The sequence below is a fragment of the Zonotrichia leucophrys genome, chromosome 5 (assembly GCF_028769735.1).
Source record: "Zonotrichia leucophrys gambelii isolate GWCS_2022_RI chromosome 5, RI_Zleu_2.0, whole genome shotgun sequence".
In the NCBI taxonomy this organism is placed as follows: Eukaryota; Metazoa; Chordata; class Aves; order Passeriformes; family Passerellidae; genus Zonotrichia; species Zonotrichia leucophrys.
The window spans coordinates 21,652,653-21,680,296 of record NC_088175.1 but is presented as its reverse complement, the minus strand read 5'-3'; the positions used below and the strand labels follow the sequence as shown (position 1 = coordinate 21,680,296).

The window sequence follows — 27,644 nt, the reverse complement described above, 5'->3', positions numbered from 1 at the left end:
TCTGAAAACAAATCCAAACTAGAGAGATCTTGTAAACAATATAGTAAATTAACTGCATAGTGATAATTCTTTGGCATGCCATTGCTAAAATCTGAAAAAGTTTCACTATTTACGTTCTTTGGCCAATAACCTTTGATTATTCGTGGTCTGATTTTTTTTTTTTTTTGTGTGAAAGCAGTTTCCATATTGCTAAATTAAATCTGAGAAACAGTGTTTTAAAACATTCTGCCTTGTAACCCTGTCTGCAGACAGCACTCATTGCTTCCAAAGAAGTTTGTGAATTACTTCTTTCCATTTTCCTTTATACCAAGATGATTGTAGATTGTAAGATGCTTTTTACTTTAAATTAATCTGAAAACTTTTCTTGGTATTTTAGTAGGAAAAATCCACTACCATCTTGATGAATTCTCACATATTTTACTCTGGCTTTTTAGAACATGAAGCAGTGCATTTGTCATCTCTTTTTCTATGCTTAAACTTGCTTTCTGCCCTTAAAATTTCAACACTGTATGAAATTTTATGTAAAAACTATTGTGGAAATAGTGTGAGGAACTGTAGATCCCATGTATGTTGATCTCAGTTTTAGGAAGACTGTGGTAAACATGTGAGCAATGGGAGATCAACTTAAATTTTTATTCAGCTGTTCTTGTGTAAAGTCACTGGTTAATTTAGTAAAATACTGTCTACTTCAGACTGGAATGTGCAGTGATTTTTTTTTTTCTCCTGAGATTTATAGGAAATATCAGAATCTGTACTTTCAGGTTTTGTCTTTTCAAATTTAACACTCTTAATATGCATATTTAGAGCCATATGTCTTCTTAAACCTTTGTAGTTTAAAACAGTGTAACAAACTGGAGTTCTAAAAATGGCAGAAAGCATGAAGGGAAGGAAGAGCATGTTAGGGACAATGATCTGCATTATTCATATATCATACAGTTTCTGGAGAGCTAGCTGTGAATTAGAGATGGCAAATACTTTTATTAAGCCTATAAAATGAATGCTGTTCTCAGTGAGTGGTTTTATGAAGTATTTTACTAGTTCTGAAAATACTGACTTTGCCCTCCATGACCCTAGGGCTGACTGCAGATGAAGCAGGCAGAAAATTTCCTTTGCATCAAAAGTAGTAGTGAAGTCTTTTGGTAGAGAAGTGGCTGAATTTCTTCTTTAACAAATAAATAATTAATGGATGTTCTGGTGGGATGGTAATGAGAGGAAATAAAGCCTGTCTTGAACAGAAGGCTTGCTAAAGTAAGCAGCCCATCCATAAAGAGGCTTGATAGGATTTTGGCAGTTTTTAGTTTTCTAGATTAATTTTAAAAGGTTGTATTTATGTGTGTTGTCCTCTCAAAACTCACAGCTGGCTGAAGCCTTAGCCTAGTTTCTCTATAGTTGATGAGTACTACTTAGCTGACTCCCTAGTTCCTGTGGTCAAGAGGGTTAAGCTTAGTGTTCTTTATATTTGTATTTTTAAAGTTAATGTTCTTTGTAATAATATTTCTGGTTTTGAAATCAAGACTTGGATACTGTACCATGCTAGAGTAAATGTTTTTATGTTTACCTTGTCTTACATTAAGAGGACTTTAGCTAATCTTTTGCAACATGTATTTTGGTGATTGAAGTACTGCAAAAGAAAGCAGTTTTGCAAGTAAATGCAATGCAAGGCAAGTGTGGAATTCTCAGAGTTAAAATGCTTTCCTGCCACAATATGTAAGGATCAGTTGGAGGTTTGGCGTTAACCTCTGTTCCAGTAAGAAGAGCAGCTGTCTTTGGCAAGGAGCAAGTGACGAAAGCTGTGCTGAAAGCTCAACATAAGTGCAGCAATCAATTCTCCAAAGCCCCACAGATCTCTAGGAAAACTAGGGATTTCAACTTCATGGTCTTGGGCTTGTGTTTTAATTACTAGCATGAAAACAGTGGTATGTGAACAAGGAGCTTCTTGCTAGGCTTAAGTAACAAAACTTTTGTGCTGATTCTTGTCTTCTTTAACTTGGTGCCTGTTAGTCCATTTTTCTGATGATGCAGAAGAAGCATGCAAAGTTGGCTTTGGCTGTGCCTGGATTGGTACTTGCTGCATGCAGTATTACGTGACTGCTGCATTGGAAGGCGTAGGTGTGTTTGGGGGGGATGATTGAACTAAAAATACCTGGGGCAAAATCATGATCTCTCTCTGCCAAAATCTGGGAATTTTCAAATGGTTCACCTTACTCAGGTGCTGTTTAACTAAATGAATAATTTAATGTTTAACAGTTTCTCTTTATTGTTTCATTAGAGATCTTTTTTAAAGTTAATTTTACGCAGAAAAAATCATGGTAGTCATTGTCTTGACTAGCAAATCTAAAAGTTCCATTCTATGGAACTTTTCTGATCCATCCATCCATCCTATGTCTGATGGATCAGAAAAAATGCTGTTTTCTCAGAATGGGGAACAGGGATTAAAGAAGAGCTTTCACTGAGACTTACTTGTGTTAGCAATAAGACCCATATTTTTTTCCCTGAAGTCAGTTGGTCTTTAGGCAAAATCAGGTCTTTAGCACAGAACACCTTTTTGTTCAGAACAGGTTTTCCACTTAAGCAATGTAGACTTAGGAAAGTATGGAAGTCTAAAATCAGGAAAGAGCATGTTGTTTTTTCTTAAAGCCTTAAAATTTTACTTTAGATTTGCAGAAGTATTTTTTTCAAGATCATGTAAATAGTGTTATTTGTGGGAGGATTTGATTTATGCTGTCAGTGGAGAGTTTATGCACTCACACACCCTAAAAGAGAGGAAAATAATGAGAGAGAGGTATTTTAATAAATATTGGACAGGAGAGATACGAAATACATAATGATACATAATGAAAAATAGCTGATAAATTTACTGTTGTAACTGTCTGGTGAAATTGTAGTTTCATGATTTTGGAATAGTTTTGCAGTGGTCATCTCTCCTACTCTGTGTTTAGACCAGTTTGCAGAGGATGTCAGGGTTGGGATTTTCTTTCCTTTTTCTCTTTATTCTTTATGCTTCATTAAGTTCTTTAGAAAAAAAAATCTCTCTTTCCAAATTAGGGATTAAACTGTATTTAGGTAAAGAGTTCATCTGAGAAACCTTTTGCATTTCTGTGTGCATAATACCAAATATGGTATGGCATTCCCTTGCAACCTGTCTTCTAAAAGCAGGCTAACTATTAGAAAAGAGAATTCTTGACTCTAATTTTGTAGCTGTGTCCAATATTTCATACCATTTCCAGGTATTCTACGCAGATAATATTTGTAATTTTCATAAATTTCTGTATAGTGTTAGCTTATAATTCCATTTACCCGACTGCTTTCCAAGAGACACACAGAGCCTTTTCTGTCTTGTTGATCTTAGCTATACAGTCTTGAGTATATCTTGCTTTGTTTATTCTGTGGTGATGGAGATGTGTACTGAACACCTTGGGGAAAAAAAATTGCGTTGTTTTTCCTTTCTTTTCTGCCTTAATATATGTATCTAAAATGATCTGACATTATCATTTGACAAAGATGTTTTCACTGAGTTTTACATGTTTAGCTTCAGCTTGGCCCTTTCAGCTGTTGCCCATCTGAACTGGAGGTTACCTAAATAAATATTTTTGATGTAATTTATATTTTCATCACTATTCAGACATGAATTATGATATGTGATACAATACAATTCTTGTAATCATCCAAGGCTGATTTATCAGTTCCACTGATAAAAGTCCTTCTCAGTGGAAAAAAAAATAAAACCGAGAAAATTCTGTATCAAACTCACCATCTTACATTTGATTGTGTGCAAATCTCCTTTTGACTAAAATCCTGTGCCTGTAACAAAGCATTCATGCTTAGTGTGAGTGCTGCAACTTTAGCTTCAAGGCTTTATTGCTTGTTAGTCGTTCTCCATGATCACGTTTCTTGTGTAGTTGCAATATAAAGATTATTTAGTATATTAAGTATGTGCAGAAGACACCAACTTTGTTTTGGTGAATGACACCGGAGTTTTACCCTGACAATTTCTGAAGAGGTGTGGTTCAGATGTGGTTCCTGTGAGCAGTGCTGAAAGACTCTGAACAAATCACAGCACTCTAAACAAGTGCTGTCTTTACTTCTCTTCCTGTAATACTTTCAGCTACTGATATATTGGTTATTCCTGTTCCTAAGGTAATGCAAAAAGGATCAAAACTTACAGAAGTTTAGTGCTTTTTATCTAATGTATAATTACTTTGTAGTTAAGTACTTCATAATTTTAAAAGTACATTTAATTTTTATTCATTCAGTTTGCTGTAGAGGAATTTTAATGTCTGATAGATGTATGATATGGTTGTGTTTACTGACTGATTGAAATATGAGTTGGTTACAATTTTGCTTGAATATTACTTAAATAACTCTGTTTTATTGTAGCCGAAAAAGAAAACTAAGACATTCAATCCTCCAATCCGTAGAAACTGGGAAAGTAATTACTTTGGGATGCCCCTACAGGATTTGGTTACACCTGAGAAACCCATACCTCTGTTTGTTGAAAAATGTGTGCAATTCATTGAAGATACAGGTAAGATAGGAGGACTGTTAGAGGAAAGACTTTCCCATTTTGCATAATGACTAATACCTCTCCTTTTCTGTTTTAAAGTACTTTTAGAATTTTATCCTAGAAATAAATAATTGTGGGCTAGGCGCATTTAAAAAGCAGAATGTGTTTTCTAAATTTTATATGTAATATGTGTTGGTTTTTTGACTTTATTTATACAAATACTTTAATACCTTTTGACAAATGTCTGAGGTTTAACATGTTCCCTGTAATTAATAAAACTTACATCACTTTCTAGTGCCAAATGATGCTTAACCCCATGGCAGTCCAGTCTTACATGTGTCACTGTTGCCACTGTGTTTTATTTAATGTATTTAAAAGCTCTGAAATCTGCCTTTTGCAGTTATAGAAAACAGGTGTTTGAAATGGCTTCTGACTTGGTATCTTTAGTCTGCTTGCTTTCTTGATTTTGAAGGTAAACTTGGTTTTGCATTTTAACTTGTTGCAGAGACAGAAACACTTATTTTCTAAATACTGTGTAATACTCCATGAAAAATGTTCATCTATTGAAGATGTAATTTCCCAGTTTAATGTGAAATATTAACATATATGTGTGTTCACACTAGAGTGAAATTTCACAGTATGGTTTTCTCTCTCTCTTATCTCCCTGGCTTTCTGGTTGTGTGTTTGTCCCTGCTTTCAGCCTATTTAGTGTGTGACCATGGGGCAAGTAGGACGATTTTGCTGGTCAAACAGAAGACAACAGTTAGGAGTGGGGACTTGTTTTGAGGTTTGGGAGTATCCGTGGTTGGGTTTTGTTTGGGGTTTTGGGTTTTTTTTGTTTGTTTGTTTGTTTTTAAAGATTGTGAGCATTAATTTTCAGCTAGTGTATAGATCCTGCTTGTTCTGAAGTTTTCTAAATTCTATATTGCTGTATTTAAAGTAAGTGACAATGTGACTGAACTGAAGCATGTGCAGGACCATCTTTTGATGTGTGTCTGGAATGAGAATATTGTTTATTGCAAAGTAAAACAGCATCTTTTTTCCAAATTTGTTTATATCTCTTAATACAATTTTGACTGTAAGATGAGAGTAGCAGTTTTAGCAAGAAAAAAATCTAAAGGGTTTTCTTTCTTATAGTAAAATTCAGTTTTGTTGCCATCTGTAAGAATAGTGTTTCCAAAATAACTACCACAGGTGGTAAGCTTCATAGCTGTTTTTGAATACTTACATACTGCATTATTGCAATAAAGAAATTAGGTGAAACCTCAGGCACTGATCTCTTTGGAGTCAGAGGTATTAGTACAGATCTGTCTTTAACCTTTACTTTCTATGCATTAAAGGTAAGAGCTGTATTTTCTGCCCTCCTACTTTTGCTTTTTCCACCTCATCCAGTTAAAAATGGGAAAGGAGGACTATATATATATGTGTGTGTGTGTGTGTGTTGTGTTTGCTGGTTTTTGTAGCAAAAAAGGCCCCAACCCAAGTCAAACTAGCATCATTTATAGGTGAGTCACTGACACTGGTGTTCTTTAAAAGTGGCTATGTACAGCTACTATGCATAGCTATATAAAACAGATATTGACTGGTATTTAATTTCAAGAGTTTGTAGAATCTAGCAATAACTTAGTTTGAACATGTTCCGCTTTTTAAGAATACTTTCAAACAATGAAAGTATTCTTGTAAGTCCAGTTCTAGAAGTTTTATTTGCTTAAAAATATTGTTGTCTTTGTGAAGAACTTTCAAAAAAAATGTATTTCTCCCAAAGAATTTTCACCAGCTTGTGGGGCAAGAGGGAGAACTATAATAGTGTGAGAACATTATTTGTTCCCTTTTTTTTCTTGTAATCGTCAAACCATGCAAACAGCCAAAACATTTTGTACGTCTGTTCTCTTCTCATGACCTGTCTTGGGAAAATAAGATGTTGGGTTAAGCTGCTATGTGTTCAAAATGTAGGGTCTCCTCAGAAGGCACAACTTTTCCGTTGGCTGTGTTATGTTAGCTCATCCTGGAACACTCCTGTACACCTGGAGAGTTTTAATTCTGGCCATGGACATCAGCCCGACGAACATGATGCCACTAGTTGTCTTCCTAGTTCTGTTAAACATGTAGAACAAAACCTCTGCTTTTGATCTGTACTAGAATTTTCTTTCTCCTCTTTTTTTCTACTCTCGATTGTGTGTAAGTAGCTTTGGTGTTGTTTTCAGCTTCCATACTTGGCTGTGAGAGTTTTATTTCTGGTGTGTATTATTTTTATATAGAATTAATATGCTGTAGGTATTTGAGTTTCAAGCCAGGTTCTCATAGAATGTATTTGTTGCCTTTGAGAGAAAAGAATGTTCACTTGCATTGCCTTTAAATCCTGTACTGATATACAATCACATCATTGACTTTGTGACTGTCTGAGAAAATTCTACAAATGTGGTGTTGGGGATTATCAGCCTGCACAAGGCAAGTCAGGGGCTATTGGCTGCAGCTGCAGTTCAGAGTGGCACCATTGCTGTGTGATAAAGCTGCTTGGCCCTGGGGAGTCATTCAGCACTCGTCTGTCTCATGGCAGTCAGTCTGCTGTCAGTCTGAGCTGCATTGAATACCAGTGTTTATTATCACTGTCTTCCTCATCAACAAGTGCAGCCTTTTCCAACTCAGCTCATCTGGTTATTTCTCTTACAGAGGATATAATTGTTTAGTGTTTCCTCATCAGGTACTTCCATGGGGTTCAGCTCCTTCCCATGTAATTGAGATTGTGGCTGAATTTGTGATTAATCTCGACTTGAAAGGCTAATCTTAATTTTTAATGTTTTCTGTTTCTGTCTTGTGAAATTATACAAGGCAATGCTTTGTACCCTCTCATCTAAATTTTTACTGAGGCTAGAAAGTATGCAGTGAAAAACAGTTTTCTCTATTTTAGATGCCTGGATGAGACAATAGTACGTTGAAGTGTTTTTGAAGATTCTTGCTCCACCATAAACCTTAAAGAATTGAGCACATGCAGAAAATACCATCAGATTTTTGTTTTACCCTAATGTTCTGGAAACATCCTTGCAAAAAAAAAAGTGTGTGTCAGTAGAAGAGGGACAGTTTGGAAAAACTAAAGAAAATTCAGGAGCTTAAATTTCTAGCCTTTTATAAATCAACAGATTTTTTTTCTTCTGAAGGAGCCATGTTGTTCCTGTCAAGGTAAAGGGTGATCTGGTAAAGATAAGGGATCCTAAGTCTGTTCATATAAGTGAAGGTTATTGTCTCTCTTCCTCTTTAGTATTTTTCAACAAAAAGCTTTATTCTAAACTGGTTTAACTTTATGGAGCCAACCAATTAGTTCTTGAAACATAGTACAGAGCTTGAATCCCCTTGTAATCTTTTTGGTAGTATTGGAAGCAGAAACTGGGGGGCAATTAACTCAGGTCAGTACCTGAGTAGATGTGAAGCTGGTGAGCTGTGAATGTGTGTTAGAACCTCCATTTCACAGCCCCCTGCACTGTCACTGCTACTGGGAGTGCCAAGCGGCAATAGCACATAATGCTTGGTTTTGTTGGAATCTATTGATTAAAAACAAATCACAATACCATGTGAGAACATTTTAAATTTTATACTGCTGTCACTTCTGGATAAGAAAGGAGGAAAGATTTGCTAAATATTGTAAACAAGCTCTGCTTCTGTGTTTCTACATTGTCCACAATTATATGAAAGCCTTTTTTCTATCCAAGCCTTTAATTTTTGAATTCATTGTAATTATAGCAGGATGAGTAATATTTTGGTTGGTTGTCAGAGCTTTTTCTTGGTTCACTGAACAATATGATCAAAAGATTTTTCCTTTCAGGTAAATAACTTGCCAATGATGAATTACCAAGTTTTCCACTAAATATCTTGGTATAAATATATAATGTTTTCAAAAAACCTGATTTTTGGTAAACATATTGTGGTCTTATCTGTAACCTTTTACAGACTATTTCAGCACTTTCCTGTCACTAGTAACATGTATGATATTTGTGTGCTTTTACTTCTGTCACATCCTTTGTAAATTGGTTTGTAACTTGCCCATGAGGACAGCTATTTGAATTGACTCTCATTGGTAGCTATTTTTGGTTATGGGCTTCCAAAATAGTATTTTGATTGCATCATTTGAAATGAATTTTTAAAATATATTGGTTTTTGGTAAACTGGGTTTATGGAAAGGTACTTAGCAGGGAAACTTTGATTTTTAAGAAAATTGTAGTGGTTGCTTTTATAAACAAGTAATGGTGCTATGCTAAGATATACTAGACAAAAAGATTACCTGCTGTTTTTAAATAAGAAAATCCAATGTAGACCGTTACCTTTTTTCAAAATACAGGTAGCAGAATTGAGATACTTTTTGAAGTATGCTGTATGAATTGCATGAGTTCTGTATTTCTCTAAGAACTATCATGGAGAGAATAAGGTAGATATTCAGTAGTTTGACAGAGAGGAACAGATTTCTGGAGGGTAATTTAATGTCTTCAACAAAATGTTGATATGGTTTGAATTTTGTTTTGCAATATAACGGAAAAATATTTATTGAATATCCAATTTTAAGTGTGAAAAGTGTACATATTTATGCCAACTTTGTAGCTTGAGTGTTTTGTTGGTAATGTTTTTATGCTGTTACACACACTTCAGATTTAGTGATGAGCTATTCCATGGACTGTTTGTGTACTAGTCAACACCTACTGTTACTGATTTTTAAGTTTTCCCAAACTTAAAATAATTCAGGTAAGATGACTTATGCTAACTGATACTCTTAGCGTATCAGGTTTTTTTAAATTATTTTAGTAATTTTTTGTTTTTGGTTTACTTTTTGTATTTGTTCATGCATTGGTGAGAAGTTTGACATAGATTATATTTCATTCTGTTTTACCAAGTAAGGAGACAGCAAATTAACATTGCAAATACTAGTAGTTTTGCCATTGAGTACATACAGTTCTTGATGATATTCAACTTTAATATCAGTATTTTAATGTTTTTTTTCCTCTGAGCTTTCAAATGTTTTTAATTTTTTATAGAATATTGCTATCCATGTACTTCATTGAACAGATTATAAATTTTAGATTCCATACTTCATAGAAAACTGATAACATTAATGGAGTGTTAATTGTACATTAAATAATTTAGCAAAGAGATGCTTATTATAATAATTTGTGTTTTAATAATTCACTTACTCAGTTGTGAGACAAGGAATGGAATAAAGACGTGGGAAGGAATTTGACAGAGCTAAATGTTGCTATCTCACATAGTTCCTATGGAGAGATCTAAGAGAAATTAAAAATTGTGTACTTGGTATACCTACAATAATTGCTGCTTTTGATATTGAAACTATTTTTGTAATGCTGGGAAATTTACAGTTTTGGAGGTAATTCAAGTAAAAGAATATTGCCTTCTTTGAATTTCCTTCAAACCTAGCTTACACCATGGTCTTTTATGCTGAATCTCCTGTGAGGCCAGATTTTTACATTGGCAGTATAGATAAGGCAAAGTTTGTCTCCAGAGAATGAGGTTTGGTAGAAATAGGTAAAGAAAATGAGTCAGCAGTGCTTGTTGTGGTAAAAAAGTCAGGTATGTCATTGAGATATATTCCTAATAGCTGGAAAATTGAGAAATTCAAGATTGATTGCCTCCCCTTTTATTTGAGGGGCTTGGGAGAGCTGGAGGGTTTTAGGAACCTGTTGTGTTGGACAGAGAGAACAGACCTGGACATCCCCTTGGCCTGGTGTATGAGTTTCTGTCACTTTTCATTTTGGGCACTTGTCAGATGTCTCTGAATCAGTGGAATTCACTGTTCTGAAAAGCTGTATCAGCAAAAATGGTTAAAGTTCTGCTATGTAGTATTACAGCTGCTAAGTTAAGAGTCAAATATGTGCCAAAACAAGTGCAAGGCAGGGAGCAGGAGCAGGGAGGGAAGGAGGGGGTGATTGGTGAGGGGGGGAGTGAGACCATCGTTTTCAGTCATACTGTTCAGTGAAGTTGACTCAACTGCCCATGAAGCTTTATGTTTAGCAAAAAATGCACACAGGCCATGACTCTTACTCGTGATTCTGGTTTAAATAGCTCTACAACACATTTGGTCCCTTCATTAGGTTGGAGAGTGATTCCAGAGTGGGTGGTGTGGTTAATGTATTTAAGACCAGAGCTTCTGCTGAAGGGAACATAGACAAGCTGGAGGAACGGGATAGTAGGAACCTGAAGGAATTCAGTGAGGACAGAGCCAGGCCATTCAACTAAAACTGCAAGGACTAAACCACTGCAGTTTAGATGCTGAGCACTTGACTGGGTTCATGTCAGTGCTAATGAAAAGGATGTTGTGGTTGTGGTGGTGAATAGGCTGATCATGCCTTCTGTATTGGATTTTCCCAGTAGAAGGGGCAGGCACTACAGCAGTAGAAGCAGGTACTAATTTTTGCTCTACACTCACTTGTTGGACGTCATCTGAAATACTGCAAGAAGGGTGTTGACAAACTTGAGTCTAGCAAAGGGGGCAGGGGCTGGAGTTCCTAATATTTTGTGGGTTTATTCAGCTTGGAGAGGAAGAGGCTGAGGAGGTACCGGAGGAGGCTTCCCATACCTATGAAGAGATGACTGAAAAGGTGCAGCCAGGCTAAAGAACTGAAGTACAATGTCATTAACATAGGAGGTTTTGAGTAGAAAGAAAGGGAATACTTTTGCTCTGAAGTTTATTAAAACACTGGTTCAGGTTACCCAGAGAGATTGTGGGGTAAATTGGAGATATTAAAGGGAAGTTTTGATAAGCACCCAAATCTGATTTCAGTGTTGACTGTTATTTGAGCAGAAGGTTGCACTAGATGATCTCCTGAGAATTCCTTCTGTGATCACTTCAAAATTGGCATAGAATAGGTTTCAGTAGTTAGGAGACTGTACACCAGTCTGTGTTTGTAACTTTGGAATTAATCAACAGAGAGGAAACAAACTCAAGAGGGTAAAACAGGCATCAGTCATTTCTCCTAATGGAAGACTGACTACCAGACAAGGGAGGAGCACATGCATTAATTTAGTAGTGTGAGAGAATCGCTGAAAACTGTAAACAAATATGTTTTGAAATACTCATAAAACGCATGTTATGCATTTGAGTTGTATTGCTAATGAGGTATCTGTTCATAGGAAACATAATGAGAATTATATAAAGAATTCCTAAACAACTCAGGTAGGACCAAGGTGCCAGGGTACGTATGATAGTTATCCTGCTCCACTTATTCCCTCAGCATTCTCCAGACCCAAAGTGACCAAGGAGCTATGTGCCTGGAAAACTACAGTGCTTCAGTTGTCACCCATTTTTAGTGAAGCAAAGAATGCACCTACCTTCTCTTAGGCATTTTCATAGTGTCATATTAATTGTAGTCTTGTATTCTTTCTTTGGAATGGGTAGGCCTTAAAATATGGGCTTGAGTGACACTTCATGAAATGGTTGAGACCTTGTTTAATAATCAGTTAGTGTAAATTATAGTAATGTTAATTCAGCTTTGGAGAGCTTCCTATTATAAGGGTCTTTCTAAAAGGACTGCTTATTTCCTTTCACTGCTTGTCGTTTATTGAACATTTCAATATGCTATAAATTATTTTATTACAGGAAACAGTAAAACACTTATTTTTGGTTCTGGATTTCAGTGTGTGAATTGTTGTGGGACTTTAAATGTCAGTGTTGATGAGGACACATTAAATGTGTTTTATGTAAGTAAAGTTAGTGTGAGATTCTTACTTAGAGATTGGCTTCTTTGCTCAGTAATTATATACATTCTAGGTGTACATAGGAATTACTGGTTTGGATCAGTAAATTGGCAGTTCCTGTAGTCTTGTGTTGTAGCATGGGAGTTGAAAAGAGGTACACCAGATCAATCTGTGGAATAAAATTCGAGAAATACACAGATCACCAAATTTACAAACCTAAGTGTGGGAATGATAGTCTCACCTGTTGTAGTGGAGAATGAGTCCTGAGAAGTTCCATTGGGCACTGTAGGGGAAGGAATTGAATTGGGAGAGATGGACTTACTGTGATTGTGGCATGTATTCAGAAACACAGACTGAACATGATAGGAACCTGGCTGTGGATGTTGTTAGCAGACACTCTCTGACTCTTCAGCAGTCTAAATGTTAGTATAGCTGTTGTCACTTGGGAAGAGACTTTGAAATCATCATAGACAGCTCTCTGAAAACTTAAACTGTCTGTACTTGCTGTCAAGCAAGAAAAAAAAAAAAAGAGTAAATGTTCCGGAAGAAGAAAAATCATGCTATTACATAATGTGATGCTATATACACAGTTTTGATACTGGTTGCAATTTGGTTCAGCCTTTCTCAGAACAGGAAAGAATTGGAAAAGATAATACATACGGGAGTAATTGTAACTCTTGGATAAAGATGCACGAAATTGATTAGCTTAGAACATTTCTCAGGAGGAGCAATTACATAAATTTACAAAACTGATGCTGGGAAGATGTAAAGAAGTTACTGCTGCTTGTTGAGTGAAAAAAATTATGCCAGCTTTAGGTACTGAGCATAAACTCTGTGTGCTTTCATAATGTACATTCTGGAATGCCAAAACTGCATTCACCATGATGTAAAGACTACAAGTACATAACTTGAAGGAGTTGGAGTGAATTAGTGAAGGATAAATCCCCAGGTGGCTCTTACAACACCTTATGCAAAAGCCCACGTAAGCCAACATCTACAGAAAGCTGGGAGCATATACCACAAAAATGTTGGTGGTAGTTTTTTTTTTTCTCTCTTGCCCTTTTTACTCTCCTCGAGCATATACTGCATGGTGTAGTATATGATATGGAAAATGAATATTGTACCAGGTAGACTTTGATCTTCCTTTATGCTGAAGTATGTTCTGTGGAGAAACCAAGAGTTGTGGAAATATGTTGGAGCCTAAAAATGGAAGTGTCCTGCAGACTGATTATGCAAATAGGTGCAGATCCACCTTGCTGTTTTCTCTGAAATGCTTTGAACCCCATGTGGTGAAGTTCCAGTTAGATGGGATGGAGCCCTGGTCACAGTTGGCATCACAAAAGAAGGTGCAAGAGAATTTATTAGGCACTATGAGGTACTTTGAGAAAAGAGTAGCCTAGGCAAAGAGGATGTGCACTTTCTTAAAATAAATATAGATTATTGTGATGTCACGTAAGAAGGATCTAGTTATTTAAACCTAGAGGTGTTGTAAAACTAGCAGAACAGAGAAGCAAATAAATCATATTATTCTGATACAGAATATTGCAGCAGCAATTGTACTTCGTAAGGATATGTTGAAAATGTCAACTGGACCAGAAGAGAGAGTGAGAACATAGAAGAAAGTTATGAAAGATCAAAAGGATGCAGATGAAGGAACCAAATTTATAAAAAACTGTCAGAAAAAAAGACATGTTGAAGGCTCTCTATCTCTCCCTCTTTTATTATAGATACGTACTATAGATATACAAGGAGTTTAAAAGCTAAAACTAGTGAACTGAAATGTCTGATACTTGATGGAAGATCTTGGTGTAAGAAGCATTTGAGAGACGTGGTTTTGTAATAGAAAGCAACAGAGAATTGTAGCTTTGCTTAAATAATACCTTCACACTTCTAGCTTTGTGCTTGCACACAGATTAAATTGTCTCCTTCCGTGCCTTAGAGAAAGTGTAATGACAATTGACCAACCATTTCATGAAGCATGACTTTCTGGAACATCCACAAGCAAGACAAATTTTTCCTTGAGGAATTCAGAAGACAAATTTAGTAGCTTAATCCAGAATTGCAGCACTTCATTATTTTTGGAAGATGCCTAAATTCAGTAGGCATCTCCTTACTTAACCTGAAAATGTTCTGAAGTACTGTAAATTGTCTTTCTTTGTTTCTTAGAACTGTAGTGCAGATAGCACACTAGAGCATGTGTCTCCAAAGCAGCCAAGTCAAGTATTTGAGATGTATAAACTCCTACTAGACAGTGACTGGGTCAGACTTCTCAGAGATGCTATTGCAGCACATGCAGTTTCCTTTGTGCAGAAAGATACTGAATAGTAATTGGATAAAACTAAGACTGTCCTGGAGCTGTAGGGTCTCCAACAGAGAATTCTCTCATACTAGACAAAGAGAATCTTGATCATAGCTTATTCTCATCTACCAGTGGTCTTTTGTACTTATTTACAGCTTTTGGAAGAGGAGTGTAAAGTGTTTCTGGCTGTGATCACATGTAACACATTCGGGATTTTTTTTTGAAGGCAGGTTTGAAACTCCTTTCAAGATGTGGAAGTCACTGAATCATTGAAACCACTTTTTGTTCTGTGCCACCAAATTCTACCTTTTAGTAGTGTTCAAAGTATCAGTGGACAAGGCTCAGGTTTTTTGAAAGGACTATTCAGGTGTATATTTACAAGAGGAAATATACACCTTGGCTATGGAATTGGAAAGCTAAATGATGGACATGCGAGTTTATAGAAGAAATGCTTGCTAAATAAGCCTTGATGCAGCCAGTGAAGAGACATGTTGAGTTGTTGAGACATTAAGAAGGAAATCAGGAGTTAGAAGAGTCATGTGAAATTGTTAAAAATATCCCAGCTGTATGAACCAGCCAAGTGATTTTTTTGTACTTTGAACATTTTCGTAGGATTCTTAATGTTTCTTGATAACTTAAAAGACACCTTCAGTGGATTGTAGTGTGACAGAACATATAAGTGTTGATCTGATGATATAAAATGCATTCAGTTCTTGGCCTATGATGGCCAAAGGCCAAGAGGTTTCATAAAACTGTGAAACCAGTGAATTTTTAATAAACCCGTGTATGTAATGTAGTGTTAAAAAGATCTAGTGTGTAGATAATTTTGCACTCATAAAGGTAACTGGAATTAAGGAACTATAAATTGTTTATATTGCTCAATAGGTTCTAAATTAAAAAACAAAAATATCTTTGGTAATGGTGTGTTTATCAGGATGGTCTCTTTCGTTCTGTGAGTAGCTGTGGGGAAAAAAGACAGCAATGTGGTAGGAAGCATAATCATTGGAGTGGAGTGTGTGTGTGCATAATTAAGGTGGACTGTTCAATGTTTACATTGAAAGTCTGGTGGAATTACGATGACTCTGTAATGTATGGTAAAACAAAGTAATAATAGAAGCTTGGGAAACATCTGCTTCCTAATACCTTTCTCCTTTTTCCTCACCCCTTAAAGAAAGACTTGTAAATGATGGGATAATTGACCTTAGATAAGTCAGAAGTGAGGAGAAATGGATTCAAAGTTTATAAAATATAAATGGTAAAAGGGAAAGCATGTTGGAAGATTAAGTTCTTGTCATATACAGGAGTGTGTTACACCATGATATTAAAAGATCAGGATTCAGTTACAAATGCCTGGGTCTTTTTTACCCTGCAGAGTATTTTTAGTGTGTTGTTGCTTGCCATAATAAATTGTTAAGCCCAAACTGTGAAGACAGTTTTTAAAAACATAAGTGTTGGGGTACCACAGAATTTAGTTTTTTGATTATTAAAAAACGGTGCAAATAACAACAGTCTAATAGAGATCAGTAAGAGAATAATTTTGGCTACATTATTCATCAAATATCTGCATCAGAGTCTTGTTATCCTCCAATGTAATTTCCCTTGATTCATGTTAAATGGAATGATGGACTCAATAGACAACTGACAGTTTGTGTTTTGGTATTCCCATATTGCTGTTATGGTTTATGTGTTAACTTTTTAGGCACTTAAGAAATGTATTCCTACTTTTGATTCTGAATTAGTAGTTATAACTGGTTCTGCTTTGCTTTATAGTATATAAACTTGCTTTTTAATATTTGTTTTTCCTCCTCTTCTAAGGATTATGTACTGAAGGCCTGTACCGTGTTAGTGGGAATAAAACAGATCAAGACAACATTCAAAAACAGTTTGATCAAGGTAATCAAAGATTTTATTATTTAAACCTAAAACAGAGCATGAATTCTCCATGGATTTATCACAGTGCAATATGAAAGGATTACACATAGCACTGTGTCCTTAATGGTCTGGTGGGTTGTATTGGTGTAGTCCAGGATATTACCAGTGAAGCTCCCAGGATAGGAGGGGAATCTTGTTGCCGTTGGCTTCAATGCTGTTAAAATCCTATCTAGCTGGTATTTGAAGGTTTGAAAGAGTTGAAGTGCAGTCTTAGCTGCTCCTTGTGTTAACAGCTCATCAGCCCTAGGTATTAAGGCATTCACTCCTGCTTCTTATGCCCCACAAACAGTAATTCTTTAGTGAAAGCTCTCTTGAATAACATGCATTAACAGTTAAGTCTGAATAATTTCTAATACAGCCTTTGTCATTGTAGAATATAATGAAATGTGATTGGTAGTTCAGACTGTTCACTTTGATGTGTTTATATTTTAAAATGAAAATATTTATTAAAAGTTCTTGAATGTTAATCATGAAGTTGAGTCTGTGAAAAATTGTAAAATATCTCCTAGGTGTTACGGAAAGTAAATGTGCTACTTCTTTATGCTTTGCTGTTTAGCAGCATTTTGGGTAATAGAATTTATAACTTTTTACTGGGAAAAATAGATTAATCAGAAGCCAGTTAATGACAAATACAAAATCATTCAAGTCTTCACGGAGAATTAGACAACTTTATTTTTCCGATATTCTACTGTTTTGTAATGCTGTCAGATTTTTTTATATTTGATTTTTTGTGGGTTGGGGTGATAGCAGCTTCTCAATAGGTTCACCTTTTCCTTCCTTATTTAGTAATCATTTAGTAAAATTTTAGTTTTCAATGTTTTGAATAAATTGTCTTCATAAAGTATTATAAGGAATGATAACAGTAGGTTTTACTTACACTGCTATTTTTTAAATTTTGTTTTGCAGATCATAATATCAGTCTAGAATCAATGGGAGTAACAGTGAATGCTGTTGCTGGGGCTCTGAAAGCTTTTTTTGCAGATCTGCCAGATCCATTAGTTCCTTACTCTTTGCATCAAGAGTTGTTAGAAACATCAAGTAAGTAATTAACAACCTTTTCTTGATTTAATTGTGCTATTTCCATTGCCCTTATTGCAATTTTTACTTCATTGTAAGTTGAAAGGACTATCTGCACGGAATAGTTTTTTAAATTCCTTAGACACACGTATTTTTTAATATTCTTTAAAATTAGAAGAACTATATATGATGAGAGGAATGTAATACACTTATTTTTCAAAATAAGAAAATTTAATTCGGAGACATCTACTTCTTTCCATTTCTTGTTAAGTGATAAAAATGATGAAAGCTCTTGGAGCAGCTTTGCAGTTGTTAATGGGAAAAACCCCTTGAATTAATGAGTTCTTACATTCAAAGTAGACTTTAAAAATCAGACACGTCTATGGGATATTAGGGTAATTCTCTAATTCACTTAGATTTTTTTTCAAATTCTTTTGGAACTCTTGTAAAATGCTTAGTTTTGTTTGCCTTTGCCTTACAAACATTTTTCAGACATTGCATAGGATTCCTTTCTTTGAAATGAGTGTCTCCTATTGAAGCACTGGTGTAAGCCTAAGGCTTGGGCCTGGACTTGATTAATGTATAGCCCATTAGAAATTTTGTGTTTTCTGGTGATATCTGTAAATAGCTATTTCTGGTATTACTGCTATGCTTTTCAGGCATATTGTGCTTGTTTCATGTAGTTAATTTTGGTTTTATTTTTTCTTAAAAGTGTAATAATTAAATTCCAGTCAAAACATAAAATAACTTTAAATGTAAGTGTAATTACTGTTTTAAAATGCCATTAATACTCCTCTAAACTTATATTTGGGATATACTGGACTGTATTTAACATTTTTTCTATGGCGTTAGGGTAGATCAAAGTTCTTTTTAGCAATGCAGTCAGGTAATAGAGGGGAACTTATATTCCTTTTTACAATATGAATCATCATTGATTGGAAGCATATTCTGCAGAATGTATGGATCCACAGCGTTAGTTGCTGGTTTTTTAAAATAAAATTGTTGCTTTATTTCATATTTCTTTCCTACATGTTGACTATTTCCTGTTTGAAGCATGAATAATGTCCTTTGGGCCTGTGAAGAAGGCAGCATATTTAAAATAGCTGCATATGCTTAGGCAGCATATTTAAAATAGCTGCACCAGCCCTATTTGTAATTTTTTTATTGTTTAAATAACTGTGAATTTTAAGGATATTTTAAGCTCATGTGAATGTCTTTCTGTCATGACATTTTGCAAGCAGAGAGAACTCTAACAAGAAATGACCCTGTCACATTGTAATTCTACAAGCCAGCAGTAAGCTAGTCAAGTAATTATTTGCTGAACAGAGATAAATAATTCTGCTAAAATTCGGAAAAATACTTTTGTGCTTAGTTAAACTTGCAGTGGGTGTACTTATTAGTGTGCTTAGAGTAACCAGGACAAACTGTATAATAAAAAAGCTCTACTCCATGGGAATAGGAATTTTATTAAATATTTTCTCACTTGATATTTCTCTGTGGGTTACCTGTACCATTATACTAGGAAAAAGATTTAGCAACACTTTATTCAGTATGTCTTTCTAGATTTGTCAGAAAATGTCACTTATTTCTATAGAAATCATGGATAAGACAGAACGGCTACACGAGCTAAAAGAGATTGTGAAGAAATTCCACCCAGTGAACTATGATGTCTTCAGATACATAATAACACATCTAAACAGGTTTAGTATTTTTCAATTTTGTTTAAGTTGTAACAGTTGCAAAAAAGATTGTCTTTTTAACAATGAATTATCTACTAGAATTGAAAATGTGGAAAAAGAAATTAGGAGTTACAGTTGATTATTAAAGCCTTATAGGTTTGTTTCTCACATATTTTTGACATATATTTATCTGGCATCATAAAGTTATAAGAATGCTGTACATAATAAAAGCTTGATATAGATATAATAACAATGCACCTAATTATAACTATTACAGACCCTCTCCCCCAAGAAGTAATAGCTATTAACATTATAAACTAATCTAGGTTTAAGGAATTTGAATCATTTGGCTTAAACACCCTCCTTTCCCTCTTTCCCCCTCCTGCCAAAACAGGGCTAGCTTAAATCAAAATCTACAATATGGAGCCCAAACCCTGTGCTGAATGGTTAAACACAGAACAAAGCTGTAACAGTAAATTGGTAACACTTGCTTCTTAAGTTTTGCTTCTTGCACGAAATTTAATGTTTTTGTATTTAAAAGTTATTTCCGTATTTACTTAAAAATAGTATTAATAGATGTGTATCACATCATAATCTGTGCCTTGACGTGTAGAATATTGTCATAAAAAAGAGAGAAAAAGAGCAGCTTACCTGTGCTTCTTATTCAGCTAAAATGAAATTATTCTCTGAAATCCACAGAATGAGATAAAACTATATTATTGTTGAGGTTATAAGGGATCTTTGGAGATTGTTATGTTCAACCCCATTGCTTTGACAGAGTCAGTTGCAACAGACTGGCCAGGATGATGTCCAGTTAAGTTTTCAGTATCTCCAAGAAGTTAGACTCCAGTCTCTCAGAACAGCATGTTTCAGTGCTCATTCATCCTTACAATAATAAGTGTTTTCTAATGCTAAGATAATTTCCTGTGGATGTTTGTGTCTGTTGCCTTTTGTCCTGTCACTGAGCACCACTCAGACGAGTCTCAATTCATCTTCTTTATAACCAATGATAAGACTTTCCCTGGCTAAACAATCTTAACATTCTCAGCTTTTCCTCATCTGAGGGATCTTTGATCTCTTAATAATCTTCTTCCTAGTGTCCCTTCATTGGGCTCACTCCAGTGTGTTTAAATATCTGTTGTGCTGGAGAGTCAGAGCTGGAACCCAGAGTCCAGATGTGGCCTTTGGGGTGCTGAGAAGAGGGGAAAGATCAGCTCCCTAGAGGTGCTGGCAGCACTCCTAATGCAGCCTCGGGTGCTGTTGGCTGCCCTTGCCACAGGCTCACCTGGCTGACTCCTGCTCAGTTTGTTGTCCATCAGGACTTTCTTGTCTCTCTGTGCAGTGTTACTTTTCAGCCCAGCAATTTTGTGTATAAACACAAATATAAGCTTTTCATGACATTTAATTGTTTTGGACTACTGTTTGTGCGTTTGTGTTTTTGCAGGTATTTGTAAAGATCTAACTGAGCTTGTAGTACAGGGGTAGAAATAAGAACCTTTAACTTTCCTACTTTGTCAACAGGGAGAATGTAGGTACTCTCTATTTGCACTTTTCACAGAATGTGTAAGATTTTGGAATTTAGGTGCCTGCTTTTACACTTCTCTCCTTCAAATGTTCAGCTTGCTTAACCTTTATGAAGTTGTCCATTTTCCTTGTCAGGGAAATTTTATCAAATTTTCTATTGTACTCTTCTCCAATACAAATTCAGCCCTAAAATAAATAAAACCATATCAGTGAACAGATCCCCATATTGCAAAACTTCAAGATGTGCTTGCAAGTATCTTAAAGTAAAACTAAACATCTCAGACTTGACACAGTTATTACTTACCTAAAAACTTCTTAATCAACCTGATAAAAATTTTTGTGGAAGAATGGCAGTCTTGGAACTGTCAAAATCTTCATCTGGTCATTTGTAGTACACACATCTGAATGTACAATGTCAAGTACCTGGATTGCTGCAAGTACAAGAACTAAACATAATTTTATAAATTCCTGAGTAATTCTAATATCTACAAACAAGTGAAACATATTAATCATGGAATTTATTGGAGAACATAAGTGATGTAAATGGAACTTTTGGGTCTGGTCCTTTCTCTATTAATGATGCATGATTTACATTGCAGGTTGCTAGTAACAAAACGATCTTTTCTTCAAGAAAGCTGTCATTTTTTGTCTCATTTGCAGTGTCTGGTAGTTCCTGACATTCCATTCAGCAAAAAATCTGCTGGGATGTAAGCAATTGCATATATAGAAAGAGGTGGATACAGCTGTGTACAGAATCTTAAAGGCAACTTGTAGCTAAATTCTTGACAGTCAGTATTTATTTTTAAGAGACTAATTTGTGGTAAAATACTGCTGGTATATAATTAAAATGGAAATGTTGTTTGCCAAATGAATTGTTCATTTGATGAGGTAAAGCAGTCTTCTACATGATGAAAGAGCTCTCATCACAAGTTAATGTTTTAGATGCTTTGTTTTTGCATCCTACATAATTACAGCAAAATATGTACTATTGTTGTATAGTTAGTAATGATTGATGATTTATATTATTTTGGTGTGTCCACAAGCACAAGACCTGGTTGTTGAAACAAAAAATACAAGTATTATCCACATAGTATGAGACCAGTATGAGAATTTAATAAATGGAAACAGTGAGATGAATTTTTCTTTAGTGTTATAAAGACCTTTCTGAGCATTTCAGTTAATTGTGGTTAATTAACTGTAAGCAGAAGTGAGCTTTTAAAACAAGATAGTGTTGTATTGACATTGGACTTTTTGATACTAGTTGTGTTTTAAACACGTTCTTGGGTAACAAGACCTTTTTTCTCGATGGCATAATATGCTTCTGAGGTCTAGGAAGATACCAGTGGGCAGCTTTTAGAGTCTGATCAGAGGGTTTACAGTCTGAAGTTCCTGAGACTTGGCAGTGGAGGAAGTGGGTGGGATCAAGAGAAGCACGTAATTTTTAATTGTGAGTGAACATGGAAGGTAAATGAGCACAGCTGAGCACTTAGAAGAAGATTCTAAAGTAGTTAGAGAAAATTTGGCAGGAGACCAACATACAGGTTTGGTAGGGTTTTGTTTACTCTTAGAAAGTACAAAGGTCAAGTTGAAGCACAGGAGGGGATGCAGTTGGTTGTTCATTTTGTTTAATCTGGTTGTGAATGAACCATTTTTGGGGAAAAGGTGCAATGCCTTTCGGTTTTTTTCTCACATCTAGTCCTGCATTCCCATTACTTCCTTTATTTAGTCTGATGATTCTGAGGGTACAGCATGTTAATAATAATGCTAAGCAAAATTAAGCTTACATTGATTCTTTGGTCTGTAAACTAATTTAAAATATAAGTTTTTTAGCAAAGAGATTATGAATTTTACTGCCACTCAGAAATAGTTTGGTCCAAAGGACATTTGGATGCTTAGTCAAAACAGATGGAGGGGCAGTATTTGTATATCTTCACACTATTTTTTATACTTTATCTTTACCATTATACATGCATTGTAAGTGAGTGGAAATATTTTCTTATAGTGTTACTTCTAGTGTTTACTATGACTTTCACAGCTCTTTAGTCTATGGACTACAGCCAGCTGTCAGAAATTCTTGTGGGCTGCTCTTGTTAATCATCAAAATTCTAACTGACACATTTCTGAAGTTTTATTTTCTGCCTGTTTCTACATGACAATTGTAGCTCCACTACCTTCATGATATCTACTGTAATATAGGAAATGCACGTTCCCAGCTGAATGCAGACCTTAGGTGTTTGCCAGATGTACTAACACACGATTTTTCATGGATCTCTCAGTAATTGCTTTCAGATAAAATTGTGAGGTCAGTTTAGAATACAGAATATTTTAGAAAACAAAATACCCTGGCCCTTTCTAGCCTATTGCTGTGGAAAGGATTTTGTTTTTCTGAGTAGGTATTTCCTTGTAGATGATAAATTTGATAACAGGATGGTTTGTTATCCTTTGAAGGTTTTTGGTTTTTGTTTGGTAATAGTATTGCAATAATGAATTTAGATAATAAGTGAAGAACCTGTTTCAGTTTCTTTATTATTGTCAGTTCAAAATACTAGTGGAATGTTGAATTTCTTTCTTGGTTAAAAGCTCAATCAGATTTATATTAGTTAACTATCCAAATCTGGAAATGACATGGTTTCTATATTTTCCTCTGCATAATCGCATAAAATATTCAAGAATATTTCTACTTGACTGCATACTGGTTTTAACTCACTCTGTGTGTATCATTCTCATTTCAGGGTTAGTCAGCAATATAAGACCAACTATATGACTGCTGATAACTTATCGATTTGTTTCTGGCCTACTTTGATGAGACCCGATTTTGAAAACAGAGAGTTTCTTTCCACCACCAAAATCCACCAATCAGTTATAGAGACCTTCATTCAACAATGTCAGTTTTTCTTTTACAACGGGGAGATTGTAGAAGCACCCAACGCAGTGGCTTGTCAGCCACCACCTTCCAACCCAGTGCAGATGGTGGAACCCATGGTACCCCTGCAGCTGCCGCCCCCGCTGCAGCCCCAGCTGATCCAGTCGCAGTTACCAGCAGACCCTCTGGGCATTATATAGCGGTGATGATTGCAGGCAGCCTGGCGCTGGACAGTAGGGACAAGCTATAGACATGCATGTTTCAGGATACAGTAATGTACTTCATATTTATGAAAAATAATTCCCATCCAGCTGATTGGACATCTTTTTTGTTATATCCCGTACTGTGTTCCTCATTTGTACACGCTGCAGATAAAAACTATGTGATAAGCATGACTGGAGAGGTTTAATTTTGAAAAGCAAAAATAGCTATAAAGTACAAAGCTGCTGCTGCATGATACCTTATTGCAATCACTATATCATTCCTGTGACTGTTTGTCACAATATATTGTGAATAAAAATTTTTCTATAGAAATTAAATGATTTAAAAAAATTACATTTATGAAACATTCAGTGCTTACAGCCTGCTTTATGGCTGGTTTTTGTTATTTAACATGCTATTTTTGGCAATTTTCTTCACATTCAAGCATTCTGTGTAAACAACTAAAGCCCAGCTATAGTTTATTTTGTAATCTCCTGGCTACTTATGTGACTTTATGCTTAGGGTGGTTTATGGAAGAATGCAAAATGCACTGTTGAGAATTTTACGATCCCTCACCATCCATCTTTACATATAAGTAAACCTGTGGACAGTTTAAGGGTGGGTGAACTTGCTTATTATTTCTTACAGCACAATACCAAGGACATGCTTGTTGTAAAAGTGAGTTTCAAATATTGTACAAAAATTTTGATGTTGCCTACTTATTTCTTTATGTTCCATTACTGAACTAAACATTTTGTAAAACTGTTAATTCTGTAAACAGCTGCATGTTTAAAAGATCATTGATGGTCTTGTAAACTTAATCTAATATATTTTAGATATTTTAATTTTTCCCTCTTGGGAATACATGTAGTGTTTAGAAAATAGTTCATGACATTTTCATATAAGGTTATATAACTTTTCATACATAAACATGACTTTTGTTGTAGTAAAATTCTCTAAACCAAACAATGTTTTAATCTAGGACTTCAATTAATCTATTCTTTAAATCTATTTTTATGTGACCCTCTAAAGATATACAAAAATGCATTGCTAATACATGGCAATAAATACTTTGGGTACTGACAATTAACCTCTTTGGAGTGTGTATATATAAAATCACATAAAATTGTATTCATATTTTTTCCTGTGGTATGTTGTACTAAAATTTCAAATGACTTTTTTTTTTTCACCGTATTTTTAAATTATCTTTTTTTCATTTATTTTACTTTTATATTGGTACAAATTTTGCTGTAAAAGAATGCTGCTTAATTTAAACAAATCTTTTTGGTTAAATATTTTGATAGTGGTAAATTAGAAGGTTACAAATTGTAGCAAAGGGGAGACCATAGATAAACACTACCTGTGAGACTTTTCATAGCAGCTTTTTTCTTTCATGCTCAAAATGTACCTTTTTAGGTCTGCAAAGAAGAAAGTTTTGGCTCATTCAGCTGCTAGAATGTTTTGTGTAGTTTAAAAACAAAGCTTTATGATGGTCACTGTTGTAATCTTCACTTATAACAAGATTTAAGATCGTCTTGTATGTATTATAGTAAATAGATGATTTTGAGAATTAAGGCTTTTATTAAGAGATTGATTTGCTCCATTTTCCCAAAATAAAAATTGCCTTTCCCACTTATGTCCTAGGTATTGTACTTCTACTGACTTGGATTATCGTTCTAGATTACTAAGATACCATAAACATGGCTGCTCTTTGAAGTACATGTATATTATAAATTATCTTGATATCGTGTTATATTCTTGCAAGTAATTATCTTTTTTAAGAAAACAAACAAAAAAGAAAAGTCAACCCTATTCCTACTGCAAAGCACACAGGAACGAATAGTACAATAAAGTCTCTCCTGTAAATTGTAGTATTCCTAACTTGTTCTACTTTACCTGTTGTCTATCTAGCTTTTATTTATAGTTTTCAGTCTAATCTTGGCATGTTTAGCAAAGAAAATGAAACTTCAAGAGTTTTATAAACTATTTCTAGGTTGCTAAAGAATTTATTTTTCTACTGTATATGGCATAGACAAAGCATCATCTGTACAGGAAACAAGTCTATTTCTAATAGAAGTAAGCTTAAGAATAAATGCCAGTCATATCCATATTTAAAAATTCCATCTATAAAGTATCTCCAGTCTTTGTAATGTGAATTGCATTTTAAACTTTCTATAAATTCCAAGGTTTTTGCCATAATATTTAACTAATCTTTGGATACTAATTTTTAGAATAATTTACATTCCATTTCATTATGAACTTTCATGTTGAACTTTTGATCAGCAGTATTTGCAGTTCCATTTCTTCATGTGTGATGTTGTGGCTAAATGGCTAAATCACCATTATTTTTAAGAATCTTAACACTTCCATTCAGCCAAATATGAAAGGGTTATTATATTTACTGGATAAACATAGAGAAATAATAAAGCATGGCATGTGGTGCCTGCTTGTCACATGGAAGAGTCCCTGCATACTGTTTGCATTATGGGACTGTTGTATGCAGGAATGTGGACATGTGTGTATGTGTAATATATACACTTGGAGTTTTTTTATTCTATTTGTGTGTTTATGCAGACATGCATGCACATACACCCACATAGTAAAGTTTTTAAAATATGCTAGGAAATTAAACTGTGGTTATTAAAGATTTTTAATAGAGCTTTCTCTATTATTATTTTTATTAGTGCTATAAAATGAGGAAGCATGTTATTATATCCAAGTTCCTCATACTTTGGCTCATGTAGACCCTTCTAGTTTTAATGAAAATCCAAATAATAATAACTATATTTTTTAATGTGAGCATTTTTACCATAATATCTATCTTGATAAAGATACAAATGTATATTACTTTGATTGAGCCATCTCAGTGACACTTTATGGAGTAGTTTCTTTTTTTTATGTTGTAGAATGGTATAGACATACTGCAGTGCATTGTATTTCACTGTTTTAGCAATTCTAAAATCCCAGATCTGAGTTACAAAAGTGCCATTTTAAGTAATGCTTTAACAGGTTGTTTCAAAAATCTTTACCCTTCATGATCTTGTGGAATTTGAACTCATATAGTGTAAATAGATCGCAGATGTCAACTTAAGTGAAAAGAAACTTTGTTGTTGTTATATGTTTTCTCCTTTATTTGAATCCTGGTTGCTAGGAATTTATAGGTATGTTTATTTTTAGTTACTGGAGTTTAGCTTCTCATATTTATGATAAACATAGAAAAACTATCAATTGGAGATTAAAAAAACAGGCCATAGTTTATGTGCTTCTTTCATTTTTTTTCAGTAATTGTGATGCTGTTTGTTAACTGCAAAAATTGCACACATCTAAAAAAATTTCAGTAAAAATTTTGTTCTTTGTTTATAATGTAATCTTTTATTGCTACATCAGGAGAATACTGCAGTGAATTAAGTATCAGTGAAGCTTATTCTGTATAAAAGATGCAATGAATAAAATACTAAGATGCTTACTGTGTATAATGTTCAGTTTAGTTGCCTACTAAATTTTTAAAGGCAAAAGCACTCTATCTTTCACAGACACAGAAATGAAATTTAGCACAAAATCTTGCTAAAGTAAGAGTACAGTGTATGTTTAAGTTTCTCTTGGGTGGGAGGCTGTCTCTCATGGGTCTCTTGAATCTATTTTTCCTGTGGAATTTTTAAACCTGAAGTAAAAACTGTGGGCTTTTAAGGTCAGCTTTAAGTCATCAGAGTTGTACATTATTGGTCATAATTCTGCTAACAATATGGGATGGACGCAGTTTTGATAGTAGTATTTCTCTTAGTTCTCATGTTCACAGTGTCTGTGCTTATTTAGTTTTTTTCAGAACATCTTGAGTCATATGGCTGGTGCAGAAATAACTGCAAAACCTTCCTTATGGTCTTCAAATCTGAACATGGTTCAGGTTTTACAGGTTTTATTATACACACACACACA

The 27,644-nt window shown here is 34.7% G+C and overlaps 1 protein-coding gene across 1 annotated transcript in view; it reads left to right on the top strand.

Annotated features, from left to right (window-relative positions):
• Window positions 1-27,177, top strand: part of ARHGAP5 (Rho GTPase activating protein 5) — a 47,135-nt gene extending 19,958 nt beyond the window's left edge. Inside the window, exons 4-8 of the mRNA XM_064713916.1 lie at window positions 4,378-4,525; window positions 16,311-16,388; window positions 17,334-17,465; window positions 19,039-19,144; window positions 23,380-27,177. Coding sequence (XP_064569986.1) covers window positions 4,378-4,525; window positions 16,311-16,388; window positions 17,334-17,465; window positions 19,039-19,144; window positions 23,380-23,710 — 795 coding nt within the window. The 3' untranslated portion in view covers window positions 23,711-27,177. The remainder of the gene's footprint in view (window positions 1-4,377; window positions 4,526-16,310; window positions 16,389-17,333; window positions 17,466-19,038; window positions 19,145-23,379) is intronic.
• The last annotated feature ends 467 nt before the right edge of the window (window positions 27,178-27,644 follow it).